The sequence below is a fragment of the Helicoverpa zea genome, chromosome 30 (assembly GCF_022581195.2).
Source record: "Helicoverpa zea isolate HzStark_Cry1AcR chromosome 30, ilHelZeax1.1, whole genome shotgun sequence".
Classification (NCBI taxonomy): domain Eukaryota; kingdom Metazoa; phylum Arthropoda; class Insecta; order Lepidoptera; family Noctuidae; genus Helicoverpa; species Helicoverpa zea.
In genome coordinates this window covers 2,898,656-2,916,750 of record NC_061481.1, presented here as the reverse complement: position 1 = coordinate 2,916,750, position 18,095 = coordinate 2,898,656, and the positions used below count along the sequence as shown (strand labels likewise).

The window sequence follows — 18,095 nt, the reverse complement described above, 5'->3', positions numbered from 1 at the left end:
TACAATATTGTGAAATCGGCTTTTATAGTTATTACTATTGAAGATTGCGCAATTATTTTCAATAAAAAATAATATTAACCGACTTTCCAAAAAGGAGGTGGTTCTTAATAAGTATGTTTGTATCTATTAATCGTAATATTGCGCAATTATATCAACTGTCGCTGTCCCGTGTGTATTAGTTCGTGTTGTCGGAGACCGCCGCGCTCTATAAGGCGTGCGTTAGACGTTCAATTATATCAACCGTCTACGCTCGCATCGCTAAAGGCGGGTCTACGTTAGACGAATCAAGCACGAGCGAAGCACAAGCGGAGCCGCTCTCGTCTTGTCGTTCGCGGCGTCAAGTGTGGACGTACAACGAACCTACAACGATCACTGGTAGCAATACCTTTGTGTTAGTCAAAAACCGACAACAGGCGGAAAGCAGCCGAGCACGAACGAAATGCTCGCAGCGCGCTCGTTAGAGGCTTGTAAGTTGGTCCATACTGTACGAATTGTGTTCGGCTCGTGCTCGGCTCTCCTAGCGTAGACGCAGCTTAACAATATACAGGAATGAATTATAAGCAGTGCACAAAAAAAAAAACTAGCGGTCCAGAATCATTGACAGAACATATCTGCATAATCAGTTAAATTTTTTTTCATTCTTTTGTCCCCTCTAAAATCAGCAAAATATGGATACCAACTATTCTTACGCGCTTGGAGCAGTAAATAGACATCTTTCGATATCAATAACTTTTCTTTTTTGTACTAAAATACGACAAAATAAAAATATACGTATCTTTAAAAGTTATTTAACTATAAGTTGACAAAGTTTGCGCACTGGATAAAGTTCATTCCTGTAGTTCACTCTTGCAGCGTGACAGTCTTAGGGCCGGAGCACACGTTGTGCACGCGCTTCCTGTGCGTGTACAGCGAGGCGCTCTGTCTGAACGTGCAGCCGCATATCTCGCACGAGAGCGGTCGCTGTCCCGTGTGTATTAGTTCGTGTTGTCGGAGACCGCCGCGCTCTATAAGGCGTGTGTTAGACGTTCAATTATATCAACCGTCTAGGCATCGCTCGCATCGCTCGCATCGCTCGCATCGCTATAGTCATCGGCACGAATCTTGGGCCCTGACCTTCACCTGCGCAGAAGTGATTTATTAGCAAAGAACCAATCCCGAGTGACGGCTATGACGCGATGCGCTGCGGGCCAATCACCGCTTTAGCCCGCCCCCGCGCCTCACTTCAAACCACAAAAGGGACCCAATAAATTACTTCTGCGCAGGTGAAGGTCAGAGCTCAAGATTCGTGCCGATAACTATAACAGTTCACTCTTGCAGCGTGACAGTCTTAGCGCCGGAGCACACGTTGTGCACGCGCTTCCTGTGCGTGTACAGCGAGGCGCTCTGTCTGAACGTGCAGCCGCATATCTCACACGAGAGCGGGCGCTGTCCCGTGTGTATTAGTTCGTGTTCGCGGAGACCTTTTTTGTCCTGAAACAAGAAATATGACATTATTTTGGGGTTAATCTTTGACTTCCTTAAGATATGGTCAAAGTTCCGTGAAGATAATAAAGCGCGAACTTTGCAAAAATGTAATTTATTATCGTGAAAAACACAAGTAAGAATACTGCAATCAATACATAGTATAAAAAAGTCTTTCTCTGTCCCTATGTCCCTTCGTATGCTCAAATCTTTAAAACTACTCAATGGATTTTGCTGCAGTTTTTTTAAATGGGTAGAGTGATTTAAGAGGAAGGTTGAAAACATTGCACCCGTGCGAAGCTGGGGCGGGTCACTAGTAAATAATAATTTACCTATTTAAATTATAAAAAGTAATCATGAAGCCTAACATACAGTGAACGTAACGAAACGTGATGACGTAACTTTAACTGTCAATGTCAATTCTAGTTTGACATTTGTTACTCAGCGTCGTATGTTTATTGACACGGGATATTTTGTCGAAGTTTATTTCGTGTTTGTGTATAAAATAAACATGGAAAACGTAAGTATACAGCTTGGTTATCACATAAATATTGAATAACATACATTTATCGTAGCGTTAGTCGAGTTTATGACTTCATTTCATTAAAAGTAAAAGCATTTAGTTCTAGTGCAATTCTCAAAGATGCATTTACCGTTCGCGCCAAATTAACATAAACAATAACATAAATAAATACAATAGAGTTGTAAACGAGATAAAAAATAGCCTTTATCATATTCATGGAGACCAAAATTACTAGCGGAGATGTTATAACCAGAACGCCTCGTTAATTCACTCTTAACGGAGCGTTTTGGTCACGCCCATCTTATTATAAGGCCTAAGGCAACTGCCTTAGGTATGGCTCAAATTAATGTGGTGTAAAAAATCTCATAATTATGTAAAATATAAAAACAACTATATTCCATTTGAGTAGTTTCTCAAGTTTGTATGTTCTTTCTAAGTATATCTTAGACACCAATGAGTGTGTTTCGGATGGCACATTAAACTGTAGGTCCCGGCTGCCATTGAACATCCTTGGCAGTCATAGACTGGAAGCCAACCCCAACATAGTTGGGAAAGGGCTCAGAGGATGGACTCCATTTGAGTAGGCATTTAACTAAACGTAAATAATTAAACTATTGTACCTATATTATGTTAGATTTCTAGTCACAGTTTATTTTAAAATCAAGTATAAAAACAAAAGTCATATCAAGACTGTCCTTTCTTCTATGTCCCATTCTCCGAGCCCTTTTCCCAACTATGTTGAGGTCGGCTTCCAGTCCAACCAGATGTAGCTGAGTACCAATGCTTTACAAGGAGCGATTGCCCTATCTGACCCCTTTAACCCAGTTACCCGGACAACCCAATACCCCTTGGTTAGACTGGTGTCAGACTTGCTGGCTACTGACTACCCGTAATGACTGCCAAGGATGTTCAATGACAGCCGGGACCTAAAGTTTAACATGCTATCTGAACAGTCATTGGTGTCTAAGATATGCTCAGAAAGTACATACAAACTTAGAAAAGTTGCATTGGTACTTGCCTGACCTGGAATCGAACCCACACCCTCATACTCGAGAGGTTGGTTCTTTGCCCACTAGGCCACCACGACACTCTATATACCTGTAGTAAAGTGCCTTCGCAAATGAAGTATATTATATCACCGGAAAATAACACGTAAGTTGATCAGTTTTCTAGGTAGTTGATCAACTGTCGGAAAATAATAAACGGCATTTAAAATGACTTGTACTATTTAACGTATGTATGTAACATATGTATGTGTATGTAAGTTGATTAATACATCCGTCAAAGGCGAGGTGTACAGTAGACTGCACATCAGTGGTAACTGTCATGCACCTTAACTCAATAGTAATAAGTACGATTTTCCTATAAAACTGTTACCACTGACCTGAAGTTGACTGTACGTTGATTGGTTAAAAGACTTACCATCCGATCGCCGCCATTACCGGTCTAAACGTCAACAATTCTTCATCAGTACTTGTTTCTCTTTATTTACAGAAGTAAAATTAGCCATTGTCGTTTTGTTTGATAATAATTCTCATTGCAACGCGTCATTTTATTTATGACGAGTGAAATGGAGGCTGTAGTTGCAAAAACAAACGCAAAATCAGTGAGGAATTCTACTTTTGTCGATCGAGAACACTTTGATGCAGAGTTACAAAAATACTACAGTGGGCTAAGTGCAGAAAATAAAAAAACTGAGTGGACAAGTGAGAAAATCCAAAATGTTATACAAATGTTAGAAGAACACAATATTGCTAAAACTTTAGGTAAGCGATCATCTGACAAGCAATATTATCACGCAAGAAAATATGATACAATTAATATTGGTGATGAAAAAGTTTTAATATTAAAGAGAAAATCACATACCGATCCAACGGTACGGATCGTTCCTAGCTCTGAATTCTACCAGCTAATATATGAAGCCCACGTTGAAACAGGTCATGGACGGCGTGACAAAATTATTTCTGCACTGAAAGATAAGTATGTAGTACCAATATGGGCTATAAATATCTTTCTTAAGATGTGTAAAACATGTATTGCGAAGAAAAGTCTTCCCAAGCGTGGAACAGTCGTAAAACCGACTTCTGACGACTTTGACAGGAGAGGTCAAGTTGACCTCATAGACTTTCAATCGTCCCCTGATAATGGGTACAAATGGCTTTTGCAATACCAAGACCATTTGACGAAATTTTGCTTTCTGCGACCTTTAAAAAGTAAAGAAGCGAAAGAAGTAGCGATTGAGATACTCAAAATATTTTTGGAAGTTGGCTGCCCAAATATCCTCCAGAGTAATAAGCGTGAGTTCACAGCAGCGGTGTTAAAAGAAATTGTAAGCTTATGGCCTTCGTGTAAAATTCTTAATGGGAGACCAAGCAAAGGAAATATAGAACGGAGACAGGACGTGAGAAATATGATACAATCATGGATGGTAGACAACAATTCTACAAACTGGTCGATAGGATGTTACTTTGCTCAATTTCACAAAAATACATCATTTCATTCAACAATTCAGAGAACACCGTTCAAAGCCTTGTTCGGGGATGACCCGAGATTAGGTCTAAATTCCACTAATTTACCTAAAAACGTGATAACTAAACTTAAAACTGAAGAGGATCTAGAGAGATTTTTAGAAGGCGCTAACAAAGAAAATGACAATTTACATTATCTTGATACACTTAAGGCTGTGAAACAAGAAGAAATTGACAATGACGATAATGAGATACAAATTCCATCAAGCAACTTAAATATACCAACAACAGTTAATGACAATTATCCAGAGATTCTCAACATTGAGTCTGAAATTGCACCCATCCCCACCGACAACCATTTAGACCAAGCCATAGATTCTAATCATGACACACTTAATACTGAAGAAATAACAGAATCAAACACTAATATAAACATAAATGAAAATGAAGAAATACCCGTTGTCAATGAAATCACTTCTGCAAACAACAGAGATATAATTTCTACTGAAATAAAAAACCCGAGTATTTCATGTCGCATTTGTAATATAGAAACATCGGGAGCGATTAAATGTCAAACATGTAATGGTATGATACATATAATGTGTGGAGTATCGAGTGAAGATGAAGGCAGTAGTCAACTGGTCTGCAATTTGTGTGCAAATGAATATAGCATTTCGAGAGAGAGACAGCAACATTTGAAAAGAGCCGGAGACAGAATAGCTTTGTCGTCTAAGAAATTTAAAGATATGGGAACTACAGTGCTTGTCGAAGAGCCTAGAATAGACAGAGGGGCTCTGAACAGCAAAAATGTAGAAAAAACAAATGAACTGTTTAGAGTTGGCACTCCATTTGGAATTAGTGACTGGATTCCAAACGCTGACCTCTCTTCAGAAAATACTATTATGTCTGATGATATTTCACAGGTAAGAATATTGTGTAGTAGTTATTTTCAAGTCCATATCCTTATCTAAAAATATAAATATTAAAACAACATATAATCATCGGCACGAATCTTGAGCGCTGACCTTCACCTGCGTAGAAGTGGGGTTTATTGGATTTATTGGGTCCCTTTTGTGCTATGAAGTGAGGCGCGGGGGAAGGGGGGGGGGTAAAGCGGTGATTGGCCCGCAGAGCATTGCGTCATAGCCGTCACTCGGGATTGGTTCTTTGCTAATAAGTTACTTCTGCGCAGGTGAAGGTCAGCGCTCAAGATTCGTGCCGATAACTTTAGTGTACCGTCAAATAGTACACTGGGCAACGATTGGCCCATTTGTGGATGATTTTACTTGTAGCAATATAGTTAATTATTAAATTACGGCTAGGTAACGTAAGTTGACCAATTAGCTAAAATTCGATGCGTTAAATAGTACATTTCAAATGCCGTTTATTATTTTCCGAGAGTTGATCACCTATCTAGAAAATTGATCATCTTACGATTTTTGTTATTTTCCGGTGACATATATAAAATGAATAATCTGAGACTATTAGCATACCTGCTGGTCAGAGAGTAGCAAAAGTTGTGAATTAAAAAAAAAAAAGCAACAAAAATACAAATTCTTACAAATTACCAGTTTTTGAGTTCTATTTCATCATTACATAAGTTTCCAAAAGTTGTCAGAAGCCAGTAAGTCTGACACCAATCTAACCAAGGGGTATTAGGTTGCCCGGGTAACTGGGTTGAGGAGGTCAGATAGGCAGTCGCTCCTTGTAAAGCACTAGTACTTAGCTACATCCGGCTAGACTGGAAGCCGACCCCAACATAGTTGGGAAAAAGGCTCGGAGGATGATAAGTCTCCAAAACCTATATGAAAGTGACACTTTTTTTTTTAATTGGCATGTTTATTTTTCAATAAAATCTGTACATTATATTTTAAAATAAACTAAATGTATATTTACATTAAAAATAACATAAATTTAGTTTACTTTATATTTGACCTTTTTATTTTATTTCCAGCACCCAAGCAAGGGAAGAATTCTATCAGAAAATGAAATGATGGGGCTAATCGCCTTAATAGAGGACAGTAAAATCATTACGGATAAGAACACAGATGCCACTACAAATCTACTGAAAGCTAAAGAATGGCAGCATATAACACACGTGTTTAACGCCAAGTATGGATTCGGTACGCGGACGCCACATCAGTTGAGGTTAAAATGGGATAATTTGAAAAAGAGTTCTAGGAAGCGGACTGCTGAGATACGGATGTTGTGTCATAAGGTAAATGCTACTTTATTTATTTATTTTCAGTTATTACGAATTTGAATATTTACAAACTTAAACTGCTACTTTATTTATGCTTATTTATTTATTAAATAAATATCCTTACTAATATTATAAATGCGAAAGTAACTCTGTCTGTCTGTTACGCTTTCACGTCTAAACCACTGAACTGATTTTAATAAAATTTGGCACAGAGATAGAGTTGACCTTGAGAAAGAACATAGAATAGTTTTTATCCCGGACTTTTGAAGAATTCTCTTGGAAACGCGATATAACCTAACTCTACGCGGGCGGAAGCTGGTAAACCATACTAATATAATAAAAAGAAAACATTTTTTGTTTGTACCCTAAAGGCGCCGAAACTACCGAACTGATTTGAAAAATAATTTCACAGTTGTCAAGCTACACTCTTCTCGAGTAACATAGGCTTTATTTTATCCCGGTACGGGCAGTATCTCCCAAGGGAAGCGGATAAAACTGCAGAAGAACGGGTTTTATTAGATCGACTTGTACATAACTATGTAATGGAATCTAAGGATACTAAGTTAATCATCTTCCAAGGATCGTAGCGTCATGAAAATTGGCAGCTGTATGTAGTTCTGATGACAATACAATAATATAGTACTGTCGAACTGATCTGATGATGGAGTCTGAAGATATGAACTGGAACTTGTTGACGGAACATTGTATTATAAACTATTAATTAATTATTTTATATTATTTTTCAGAACGGTGGGGAGCTGCCTGCTGACTATCCTTCTAATGATATCTTAGACCGAGTGGCAGCTATTCTAGGCAATCCAGTTGATATTACAGGTAGGTAACATTGACCATAGCGTGCTAGCCGATTGTTGGCCACGGCGGCTGTTCTCATATAAGGAGATCAGCCAGTGACGCAAGATATATTATGGTGCACAAGCATTTGCGCAGACACAGGTGCACTCTCTATTCCTCCACTCTCATAGCCTGTATGGACTGCCTATTTGACCTCATCAACCCAGTTATCTGGGCACTCCAATACCCAATAGGTAAGATTGGCTAGACTCACTGGCTTCTGACTACTCATAACAACTGCCAAAAATGTTCAAATGACAACCAGGACCTACGGTTTATCGTGCCCTCCGAAACACAGTCATTGGTGTCTAAGATATACTTAGAACGTACATACAAACTTAGAGAACTTGCATTGGTACTTGCCTGACCCTATCAAATCCACACTCATACTTGAGAGGTTGGTTCTTTATCCACTAGGACACTTAATAAAACTAACATTTTTTATTATTTAACAGCTTTGCGAGCCAAAATCAAGGAAGAGCAACAATCAGATGAAGAATTCTTAGAAACAGAACATGACACTACTCAAAATGAAAATGGAAATATAAAAATAGAAACAGATACAATAGAAATAGAAAACGGTACTACAGAAACACAAAATAACAGAACTCATAAATTTGGAAGAAATACAAATAATATGAATAGTAGACAGAATGCCATAGCCCAATTTTATATGACAAAGAGACACTTAGCGCGTAGCAAGGCACAAAATATAAAATTAGAGAGTGAAAAAATTTGCCTAGAACATGAAAAATTAAGATTGGAAAACGAAAAGATTTTGTTGGAACACGAAAAGATTAGATTAGAAAATGAAAAAATACTTTTAGAACACGAAAATTTGAGACTACAAAACGTTAAATTACAGTTGGAAATTAGTAAATTGAGGAGATTAGAAGATGAAAATTGTTAGTGAAATTTCACTAAGGAGATCAGCCAGCTGCGCAGGACATATTATAGTGCAGGCACATTTGCTTGGATACAGGTGCTGTCACTATTCCTTCACTCTCATGGCGCGATGGGACGACAAGCCGACACCACCGGAGAAAGATCACAAGCAGGATAGTAACGTGCTCTCCGATGCACGGGTGTATCAATTACCAACTTCCAGACTTCGGGCTGCTTTGTGAAAGTTTCTTTAACTTCCAAAGCGGTGAAGAGACCTCGAGCACAGCAGTCGCGCTATTTCGACTACTAGACCAATTCTTTTTTGTTAATAAAGTATGTAATGTACATAATTCAGTGAGAAAATAAAGATTATAATATAGTTTTAAGTTCGTTTCATTTCATATATAATTTGGTGTATAATTCTCGCCAAACGTCGTTTTTGTCAACACGGTACGTTGCGCAAGTATCTGCGCAGAAACCATTTTAGACATCAGCAGTTACAAACAAATAAAAATCTTCTTAATAATATCAGAGGCCCATTTTCACGTAAATAAACGTTCGTTTATTCTTAAAACAACTTTTTACTTTGAAAATTTAACTTGAACGGAAAACTTTCGTTTTTTGCTGTCGGTGTATATGGAGTCATCAACTGCCTAACCTTTTCCGAACTATGTTGGGGTCGGCTTCCAGTCTAACCAGATGCAGCTGAGTACCAGTGTGCCACAAGGAGCGACTGCCTATCTGACCTCCTCAACCCAGTTATCTGAGAGTTATAATGAAGTTCCTGCCGGGGCTGCAGGATTGTTCGCGCGAGTTACCGCGGCGCTGGTACACAAAAGGCCTACGACGGAACACGACGGTTTTTAGTCAGTAAGAGTCTGACACTCCCTCACCGCTGCTAACCCACAGCGGGAGGGGTCATTTTTGGTGATTTTATTAAAATAGAAAAGTATTTGTATTAGTGAAATTAAAGGACGATCTTACCCTAAAAGCCTTCCCACACTGTTGGCATATCTTGTCTCTCGCGCTCTCCTTGACGCCTTCATGCGCTCGCCTCACGTGCCGCGTTATACAACGACGGGTCGCTAGTGCCTGTGGAATGTATGAAAAATGTATAAAAAAACTAGATGTTTCCCGTGATTCTGGATTCCATTCTTAGGGCCTTATTTATTAATAAACACGTATTAGAGTTACACCAAGAATAATAAAGGAATAAGCATAGATTTAAATTTGGAATAACTATTATACAACATGTACCGTAATTAACGCACACCCTCAAACACCCCAATTAGAATATTATGTTATAATCATAATACATACACTGAATTTTTAATTTAACATGTATATGCATTGTTATTTACTAAATTAGTTATACCAATTCTTGGAGAACTTTTTGGTCATACTACTACGCACGCAAATATCGCGCCGCGCGCCGCTCGACTCGACACAACATAACGAAACTACGGAAAAAGCCGACAATACACGAAGTCTTATTACTTTGAGTTACGGTCTATTTGAATTTGTTTTGACTGTACAGGGTTAATATGACAATAATTTACGTAGTTTTAATTATTTTTGGGATAGAAATTACCTATATTAAAAATGATATAAATCGATTCAGTAAACGATTCTGAACAAACTAATTTCAGGATGTGCGTTAATTAAGTTACATGTTGTATATTTATTACAAAAAGGGGTTAGGGTTTTGTCAGTATCACTTATTGGTTCAGTAGTTTTGCCGTGAAAGCGCTATAAGCAAAGTCACTCTCAAATTAGTAAGGATCTGCCTAACTTAACGTGCCTGCTAGCTTACAGATCAGAATAACGTAGGTTATAGGCTACTATTTATCAAGAACAAGGTAACGGTAATAAAAGGCTATATTTTATCCGAACACGGGAAGTAATCTCCACGGAATGCGGGCGAACCTGAGGCGTTTTACAGAAAATCTATATGAAAATATTGTAGACACTAAAAGTATCTCACCTTCCCGCAGACGGGACACTTATGTTGAGTTTTACCCATGTGCTGGTAATTGACGTGATCTCGCAACTCTCCGCGAGAACGATATCCTTTGTCACATAGAGTGCATTTATATCTGTGGAAAAGAAATACTTTGACATACTCTAGATAAATAATAATACGATCTAATGTAATAGGTAATCCCTACTAATATTATAAATGCGAAAGTAACTCTGTCTGTCTGTCTGTTACGTTTTCACGTCTAAACCACTGAACTGATTTTAATAAAATTTGGTACAAAGATAGAGTTCACCTTGAGAAAGAACATAGGATAGTTTTCCTCCCGGACTTTTAAAGAGTTCTCTTGGAAACGCGATATAACCGAACTTGACGCGGGCGAAGCCGCGGGCGGAATCTAGTAATGAATAAGCTATTACTTTTATAGAAGCTAGTAAGTAGGTCTCTTCAGTGTTCTGGGAGTCAATAAAAAAAATCGTCAAACTATTTATACACCGGGTGGTCTGACGCCAGAAAGTCTAGCAACCAGTCTTACTGAAGGGGTATCGGGTTGCCGGGTAACTGGGTTGAGGAGATCAGATAGGGCAGTCGCTCCTTGTGGCACACTGGTACTCAGCTGCATCCGGTTAGACTGGAAGCCGACCCCAACATAGTTGGGAAATGGTCAGGCCTACATGACGACTAGGGAGATTTATAATGACCCACGTTCACCGACAAAATAAAAATCACTCTCTACTATGAATTTTCATGTCCAATTTTCAAAGTGAACAATTGTTTTAAGAAAAGCTACGTTCACGTTGTCGGTGACCTTGGGCCTCATAAGTTTAATTTCTCAAACACAAAAAAAAAGTATTAAAAAAAACTTACTTGAGTATATCAACCAACGCATGAGCTTTGGTATACTTCAAATGATGCTCATAAGACGCTCGACTTACAAAAGTTTTAGCACAATGCACACATGTGTGCGTCTGTCTGTTTGTATGTGTGCGTGCGTGAACTTTCAGCAAGTCCACTCGAACTTGCTTGTGGCAAACTTCACATTGTTGGCGAGGGGGACCGCCGCGGTGTAACCTGCGTATAAACTTGATTATTGAGGAAAATAAAGAAAATAGAAAGGTGAAAAGTGTCTTAAATAATGTTCTAAAGTTCGAGGTAAGTCTGTGCCAAATTTGGTTTAAATCGGTTCAGCCATTTTGCTGTAATTAAGTCCTAAAGTTTAATTTTCTTCAAGTGAAAGTTTGGGAGACATAGCAAACTTCAAAGTCTTCTATTTTGGAAAATGGTTTACTATTGGAAAAACCATTGATGTCGATGATTTTATACTAGCTTTGTCCCTCTATTTTAACTACATTTGTACTTCTCGCAATAATAAAGAAAATTTTCGTTTTTCGTTTACCTATTACAGTCATATTTTTCGGTATGCTGTATATCGGGTGTGTCGTTCATAATCACATTAAATGAAATGCGTTAATATACTGGTTAATATATGTCCATTAACACAAAGAAAAAAGAAAAATACGTAAAAATAAAAAAAATGAATTTTTCAAACAAAGTAAATAGAATAAAAATGTGAGCAAAATTAGAACACCATATAAAAGTCAGTCATTACAAACAACTGAAATTCTCCCTTGAAAACTGACTGCTGTCAACTGATCAAAACAATCGATACTCCTGTCTTTATCTCTGCTTTACACATGATGTTGTAAATTATAAAAACGAAAAATGACTCCTGTGGCCAAACCACTGAATGGATTAGGTTATTTTTTTTACAATTCGCCATAGAATATCATAAAGTATATGTGATAGAATTTAATGTGATTGTGAACGACACATCCGATATATCGGTCGTGTCACGTATGTCGAGAGTTCACCTTTATTTGACTCATTCCTTTTATCAATAAGTGCCCATCTTATTTCATTAATTAATGACCAGTTTACAGCGATAAACTTAAAATAACTTGGCGCAGCGTACTTCGAAAATCCTGCCGCGTCGCTTCGCGTCTCCGTCCAGATCGCTCACTTAGGACGCACCCTAACACGTTTACCAATGACATTCATAATAAAAGTAATATCGCAAAATACATAAAATACTCACAACTCGTGCCTGGTCAAGTTATTCTTGAAAGCGAACCTTTTTCCGCAGGTTTCACATTTATATCCTTCTCTGTGGTGACGCTGCACGTGCTTCCATCTTTGATTTTTGTTTCTGTAACAAATATACCTACATTGGGTATAATTTAGGCGGTCACCAAAAATATTTTTAAGACTCCAAGCTGAGGCACCAAATAAAATAAACAACTCCAAAAAAAATAAATTGACTTTATTAAAAGGGCACTAAAGTATATAATATTATGATCAAAACAAAAAAAAAACATCAGAAAAATCGCAAATCTCGCACAAATATTATTTTTGGTTCCAAAAATGGATTAATGGTCACCAAATTCTATCCAACTCAAAGATTAATATTACTACCAAAAATCAAAGTTAGTGACGAAAACGAATCGTTGCAAAACCGGACTCCGCGTAGACTTGTCTGCCCTACCCCTAGAGTGCAATTCAAAACCGCGTAGGCGCGGAGGGGCGAGGCGGCCTGCGAGGTGAGGCGCAAGCCGAAGCTGCGGTGGTGAGCGTGAAAACCATCTGCGACGATAAGCTCGCATGGGACCGCCGGAGCCCCGCAGCGCCGGAGCCGTGACAGAAGCCATGCTTGCTCCATGTTGTATGCTTACATTTTAAACGTACACCCAAATTCATATAACAATAAATAAGCGACGTACGTTTGGGAACCCCAGTATATTAATTGGTATTTGAGAAATATTCTAGCGATCGTTAGCTTTTTTAGTCTAACGAAAATGACCAAATTAGAAGTCATGGTATTACATAATTGGTAACATCTAAGTAGTGACAATATATAATATTTGGTCTAAAGTGTATTTTAAAGGCGTCCATATATTTTTTTAGTAGTCAATAATACGAAAAAATGGTTTTATTTAATAATATTTTAGGAAACGTTATTTGGTGACCATTTATCCATTTTGGTAACCGTTTAGAATTTTTTTGGTAGTAAAATAGGTACTTTTTTGGGTGGTGTTTAAACACAAGCCATATACATTAGCTTCCGCCAGTGGTTTTGCCTGCGACCCGGGAATACTTCTTCCCGCACCTGGGTATAAAGCTGCCTCTAGACTACATAAACAAAAACTTATATCTGTTGAACACTTGTCTAAAAAAAGTGTGGCTGCAAAACGGACCTTATTTCAACGTCATAATCTGTATTTTTTTTAGACAAGTGTTCAACAGACGTTTAAGTTTTTGTGGTACGACAGTATTGTATCTTAAGTCTTAAGTAAATTCTTTTAAATCGTTTTACAGAGTTGCTTTCTTTTTTATAAGATTATTTTGCTCTACAGTAGAGCAATCTTCTTCGAGAAAGTGGTACATGACAAAAAGGAACTTCTCCTTATGAATTACAAATTAAGGTTTTTAGGTAATTAATATTACAGATTTATACAAAAATATTATTTTTGCTTTTTACCAGACTGCCAAGAAGGGTAATGTTTTTAAGGAAAGATAATTGAAAGAAAAACTATACTTACTCAAAATATTTATTACATTCCGTACATAGATATCCGTAAGGCGTACGTTTGTCTGTCATATTGGGGCTCCGTTTACTTTTACTCTTCTTTTTAGTAAATCCTTCTTTATGTCGATCCTGAAAAAGATAATTGAAGTCAATAGTAGGCAAGAACAAATGTCGATTCGTTGTAGAACAAATGCGCAACGAGTTAAATTGCTAACTTCAGAAATGCAAAGATATTTGGCGCCAACTCAAAATCAAAAATCATTTATTCAAACTTGGCTGCAAGACAGCACTTTTTGAACGTCAAAATTTACTTAAGACAGCCCCCAAAACGCCCACCCTTCACCACTTCCTATGTGTTTTTGTTGGGAAGAAGTGGCGCAACAAACTCCCCAGAAACTGTCCTGTATATTCTTAATACCTATTTCCGGCGGTCCTGAGGGAACAGCCTACAAGGTGCCACTCTGAATTTCATCTCATTCGGTTAAGCCGTTTTACCGTGAAGGATAAACAAACGCTCTTTCGCAGCAATAAAAGGATTATGAATGTTAAAGTATATTACTAGTTTCGACCGGAGTTTTCACTCATGTCCACTCCGTGCACCCTGATAATAAATTTTACATTATGTAAAATCGGAACAGCAGTTCCTGAGATTAGCGCGTCAAACAATCGTTTCCTCGTTATAATATTAGTAAGTTAAAACTACCCACCTTTTTCCTTTTATTATTCGACAAATCAATATTGTCTATGCTATGTTCAGTCTTCAAATGTGTTGCCATATCATTAATATCAAAGCTGGTGTACACACATAGCTGACATGTTTGTCTATGGTAATGGGATTCTCTATGATCTTGGTATAAAGTTATGGGAGTGTAGACTAGGCATATATCACATTGTAGGTGGTCTGGTTTCTGTAAAATATATTATTGGCATTGTTTATTTTCACATAAGTAAATAATATATCCTATATATATACCCACAAATTCTACATAGCCTACCTAATCTTCATATTTACTAGTACTCTAATTATTATTGACTAGTTTAAGGCCCAGCTAAGATATTTTTAGGTGGCAAAATAAAATATAACTTATATGTATGAAAATAAAGTTAAAAATTTCAATGATAAAGGTTGAAGTTCTTTGTACAGGTCTGCCATTAAATTCCGGGCACAATAGCACATGTACAAGTTACTGTAGAGATATTTCACAGTTTTTTTTTACAGTAAAAATAAACTCTCATCTTAGGAAACTGCAAGATTCAAAGATTTTTGCAAGTATTTTTAACCGACTTCCCAAAAAGGAGGAGGTTCTCAATTCGTCGGGATCTTTTTTTTATGTACATATGTTCACCGATTACTCGAAGACGCCTGGACCGATTTGCAAAATTTTTTTTGTTGGATAGGGTATACCTTCCAGGTGGTCCCATAATCATAAGGTCAGGATCTGATGGTGGAAACCCTGAGAAATCGAGGGCAACTTTCGAAAATTGTAGGCGTGCATAGGTTAAAAACTTGACAATGAGGTGTATGTCTGATAACATTATGCAACAGTGAAGGTTTGGAGCTGACCTGATGATGGAGACAAGAGAAGGTCGAGGGAACTCGACAACTGAATATGTAAACTACATCGTGTTTGGGCTTATATTATTTGTATTGACGAGACCTTTGCAACTGTGAAGGTTTGGAGCTGACCTGATGATGGAGACTGGTGAAGGTCGAGGGAACTCGACAACTGAATATGTAAACTACCTCGTGTTTGGGCTTATATTATTCGTATTAATGAGAACTTTCCACAAATGCGGATAGTGACATGCTTGTCACTGAAAAGCCAAAAATAAATAACTTTTTACAAAAAAATAAAACCGACTCCCAAAAACAGAAGAAGTTGGTGGCGTATAAACTCTGCAACATCCATTAGACACTGACTTCTAGGCCGATGCACCTAAGAATAGCTTTTTTTTTGCTTTTCAGTGTTTTTGGGAGTCGGTTTTATTTTTTTGTAAAAAGTTTTTTTATTCAAATATTCTCAGAATATAATATTTTTTTTAATAGAAAAATAAATAAGGTATCAAACACACTCACCTCTTTATGTAAAGAAGAATTATGTTCATCCAAACCAACTTGACTACTAAATATCTCAATACAACTATCACATTTAAATTCAGCATTTACAAAATCATCAGCCATTTTATTTTGTAACCTAATATCTTCTAACTCACTATCCGTAACCACAACAGTATTAAAATACTTCTTTTTTCTACCATTTTTCAATTTCTTTTTCTTCTTCAACTTAAAAATCACATCTTCATTATCTGTGGCGTCTTTTGACAGTTCCTCTTTATAGTCTATGGTTTGAATAACTACCTGTGTCTCGCTGTCAGACGCGCAGTTGGCGTGTAGCTCTGACAGAGGTATGTCCTCTTCGCTTTCGCTTTTAATATCCATTGTGAGACCACAGTCTATGAAATTGTCTAGTTGAGTGTTATTTGATTTGGAGATTATTTTTTGAAATGTTGTTTTGTGGTTTGTGGTTAGGCGCGAAAGGCATGTTGTTTGAATCTGGAATTGAATCAATAGGATTAAACTACAATAAACATTTGTTTGTATCGACACGCTAATCTTAGGATCTGCTGGACAGTTTTGAAAAATTCTTACAGCATTAGATAGTCCATGTAACGAGGAAGGCTGTAGGCCACAAGATTACTGGTATAATCGCTGGCGGGAGTTACTAAACAAGACTTATGCTTATAACAGTTACTGATGGCCTTACATGATACCTTTTAAACAGGTATTTGACAAATGTAAAAGAGACAACTCTTTTCCCACAAATAATTTTAACATGTCAAACATATACATATTTAACTTTATTGCATACACGTACTTGAGTTCTCCCATCCACAATGCTGGTCAGCTGTCTCTGAGCGACACACGCCTGGTGCCGGAACCTCATGATCCTGCACATGATCGCTCTACACTCCCAGCACACGTGCAGACTGGCTGTGTCTTTGTAGAAGCCTTCCTGTAACCAAGATAGTTATTATCAGCCAAGCCTTTTAAGTGTGTTGGGTTTGGAATTTGTTGCAAGTAGATGCAGCTGTACTAGACTAATGTGCCCTAATTTGCTGTAGTGGGCTCTACCTAAGTTAACTTGTGATTTTATACTTATTTCATTTTTTAGACATGTTCTTCCCTATTTAGTGTGTTATACAACGCTATTTTTTGTTTATGCGAAACCTGATACACCTATCTAGTATTTTTATGTAAAGAATCTATGTACGAAATTTCAAACCCGTATCATGAAAAATCACAAAGTTATAAGCTTGTTAAGTTACGGGACTGTCCGTAAAAATACATAATCACCACAAAACGCACACATGCCACGCAATGCGATAGCACTGTGCGCTCGCGCCCGCTATGAACTCGCCGTGACCTTTGTTGTGCGAGAATAAATACCTATTTGTGGTGTCCAACATTCAAAGTTTTTTAGATAATTTTGGGAAAAAATATAACATGGTGTAAAAACTATTGGAATCGATTCAGTTACTGATTCTGAACAAACTATATTCAGGTTTCGCACAAACAAAAAATAACGTTGTATAGTCCCCTTTATATTCCCCTATGAACTATATACTTGCCCTATAAACTCCTTAATACACCTGAATTTATATATGTGAATTTGCAGCTAGGGCATTCTGTAGAGAGGGTTATAGGAATTTATTTGAGGACCTCCAATACAATTTTATCTGTTGGAACCACAAATTACTAGCGGCTTAATAGGACGATGATTTGGCTGATGGAGTTCATGATAATATGCTAGTAATTAATAATACACCTACCCTGTACGCTTCAGAATCGTAAGATAGCAGTAAATATAAATTATTTACTCCCTCAGGAATTCTGCATAGCTGAAACAACTTCCTATCACTACTTAAACACGTACAACATAATTTCTTTAACACCATTTCGGGATTATCATCCATTTTAATGGTTTTAATTTATTTTTCCGTGTTTAATTTAGGAAATCGTTTATTTATTTACAATATTCATTCTGTTGACTAGCGAAAGAAAATAAATATTTTTGACACTTCTGTGATTTTGACAATTGACATTTCAGGAGAGGAGTTGCCACCTGTGCCAGTTTTGAGTT

At 37.4% G+C, this 18,095-nt stretch overlaps 2 protein-coding genes across 2 annotated transcripts; one reads left to right on the top strand and one right to left on the bottom strand.

The window, feature by feature from the left end:
• Nucleotides 1-1,236: 1,236 nt before the first annotated feature.
• On the bottom strand, nucleotides 1,237-18,012 carry LOC124644612 (zinc finger protein 626-like). The gene is made up of 10 exons (XM_047184099.1): nucleotides 17,785-18,012; nucleotides 16,830-16,967; nucleotides 16,031-16,507; nucleotides 14,661-14,861; nucleotides 13,967-14,082; nucleotides 12,466-12,576; nucleotides 11,238-11,441; nucleotides 10,377-10,488; nucleotides 9,377-9,484; nucleotides 1,237-1,470 (listed from the first exon to the last, which is right to left on the bottom strand). Exons 1-10 carry the CDS (start codon nucleotides 17,926-17,928, stop codon nucleotides 1,306-1,308), a joined length of 1,776 nt encoding a protein of 591 aa, XP_047040055.1. The 5' UTR covers nucleotides 17,929-18,012; the 3' UTR covers nucleotides 1,237-1,305.
• Nucleotides 1,900-8,774, top strand: LOC124644611 (SCAN domain-containing protein 3-like). The gene is made up of 5 exons (XM_047184098.1): nucleotides 1,900-1,981; nucleotides 3,479-5,375; nucleotides 6,407-6,670; nucleotides 7,402-7,489; nucleotides 7,963-8,774. The coding sequence occupies exons 2-5, from the start codon at nucleotides 3,543-3,545 to the stop codon at nucleotides 8,415-8,417; spliced, it is 2,640 nt and encodes an 879-aa protein (XP_047040054.1). The 5' UTR covers nucleotides 1,900-1,981; nucleotides 3,479-3,542; the 3' UTR covers nucleotides 8,418-8,774.
• Nucleotides 18,013-18,095: the final 83 nt, after the last annotated feature.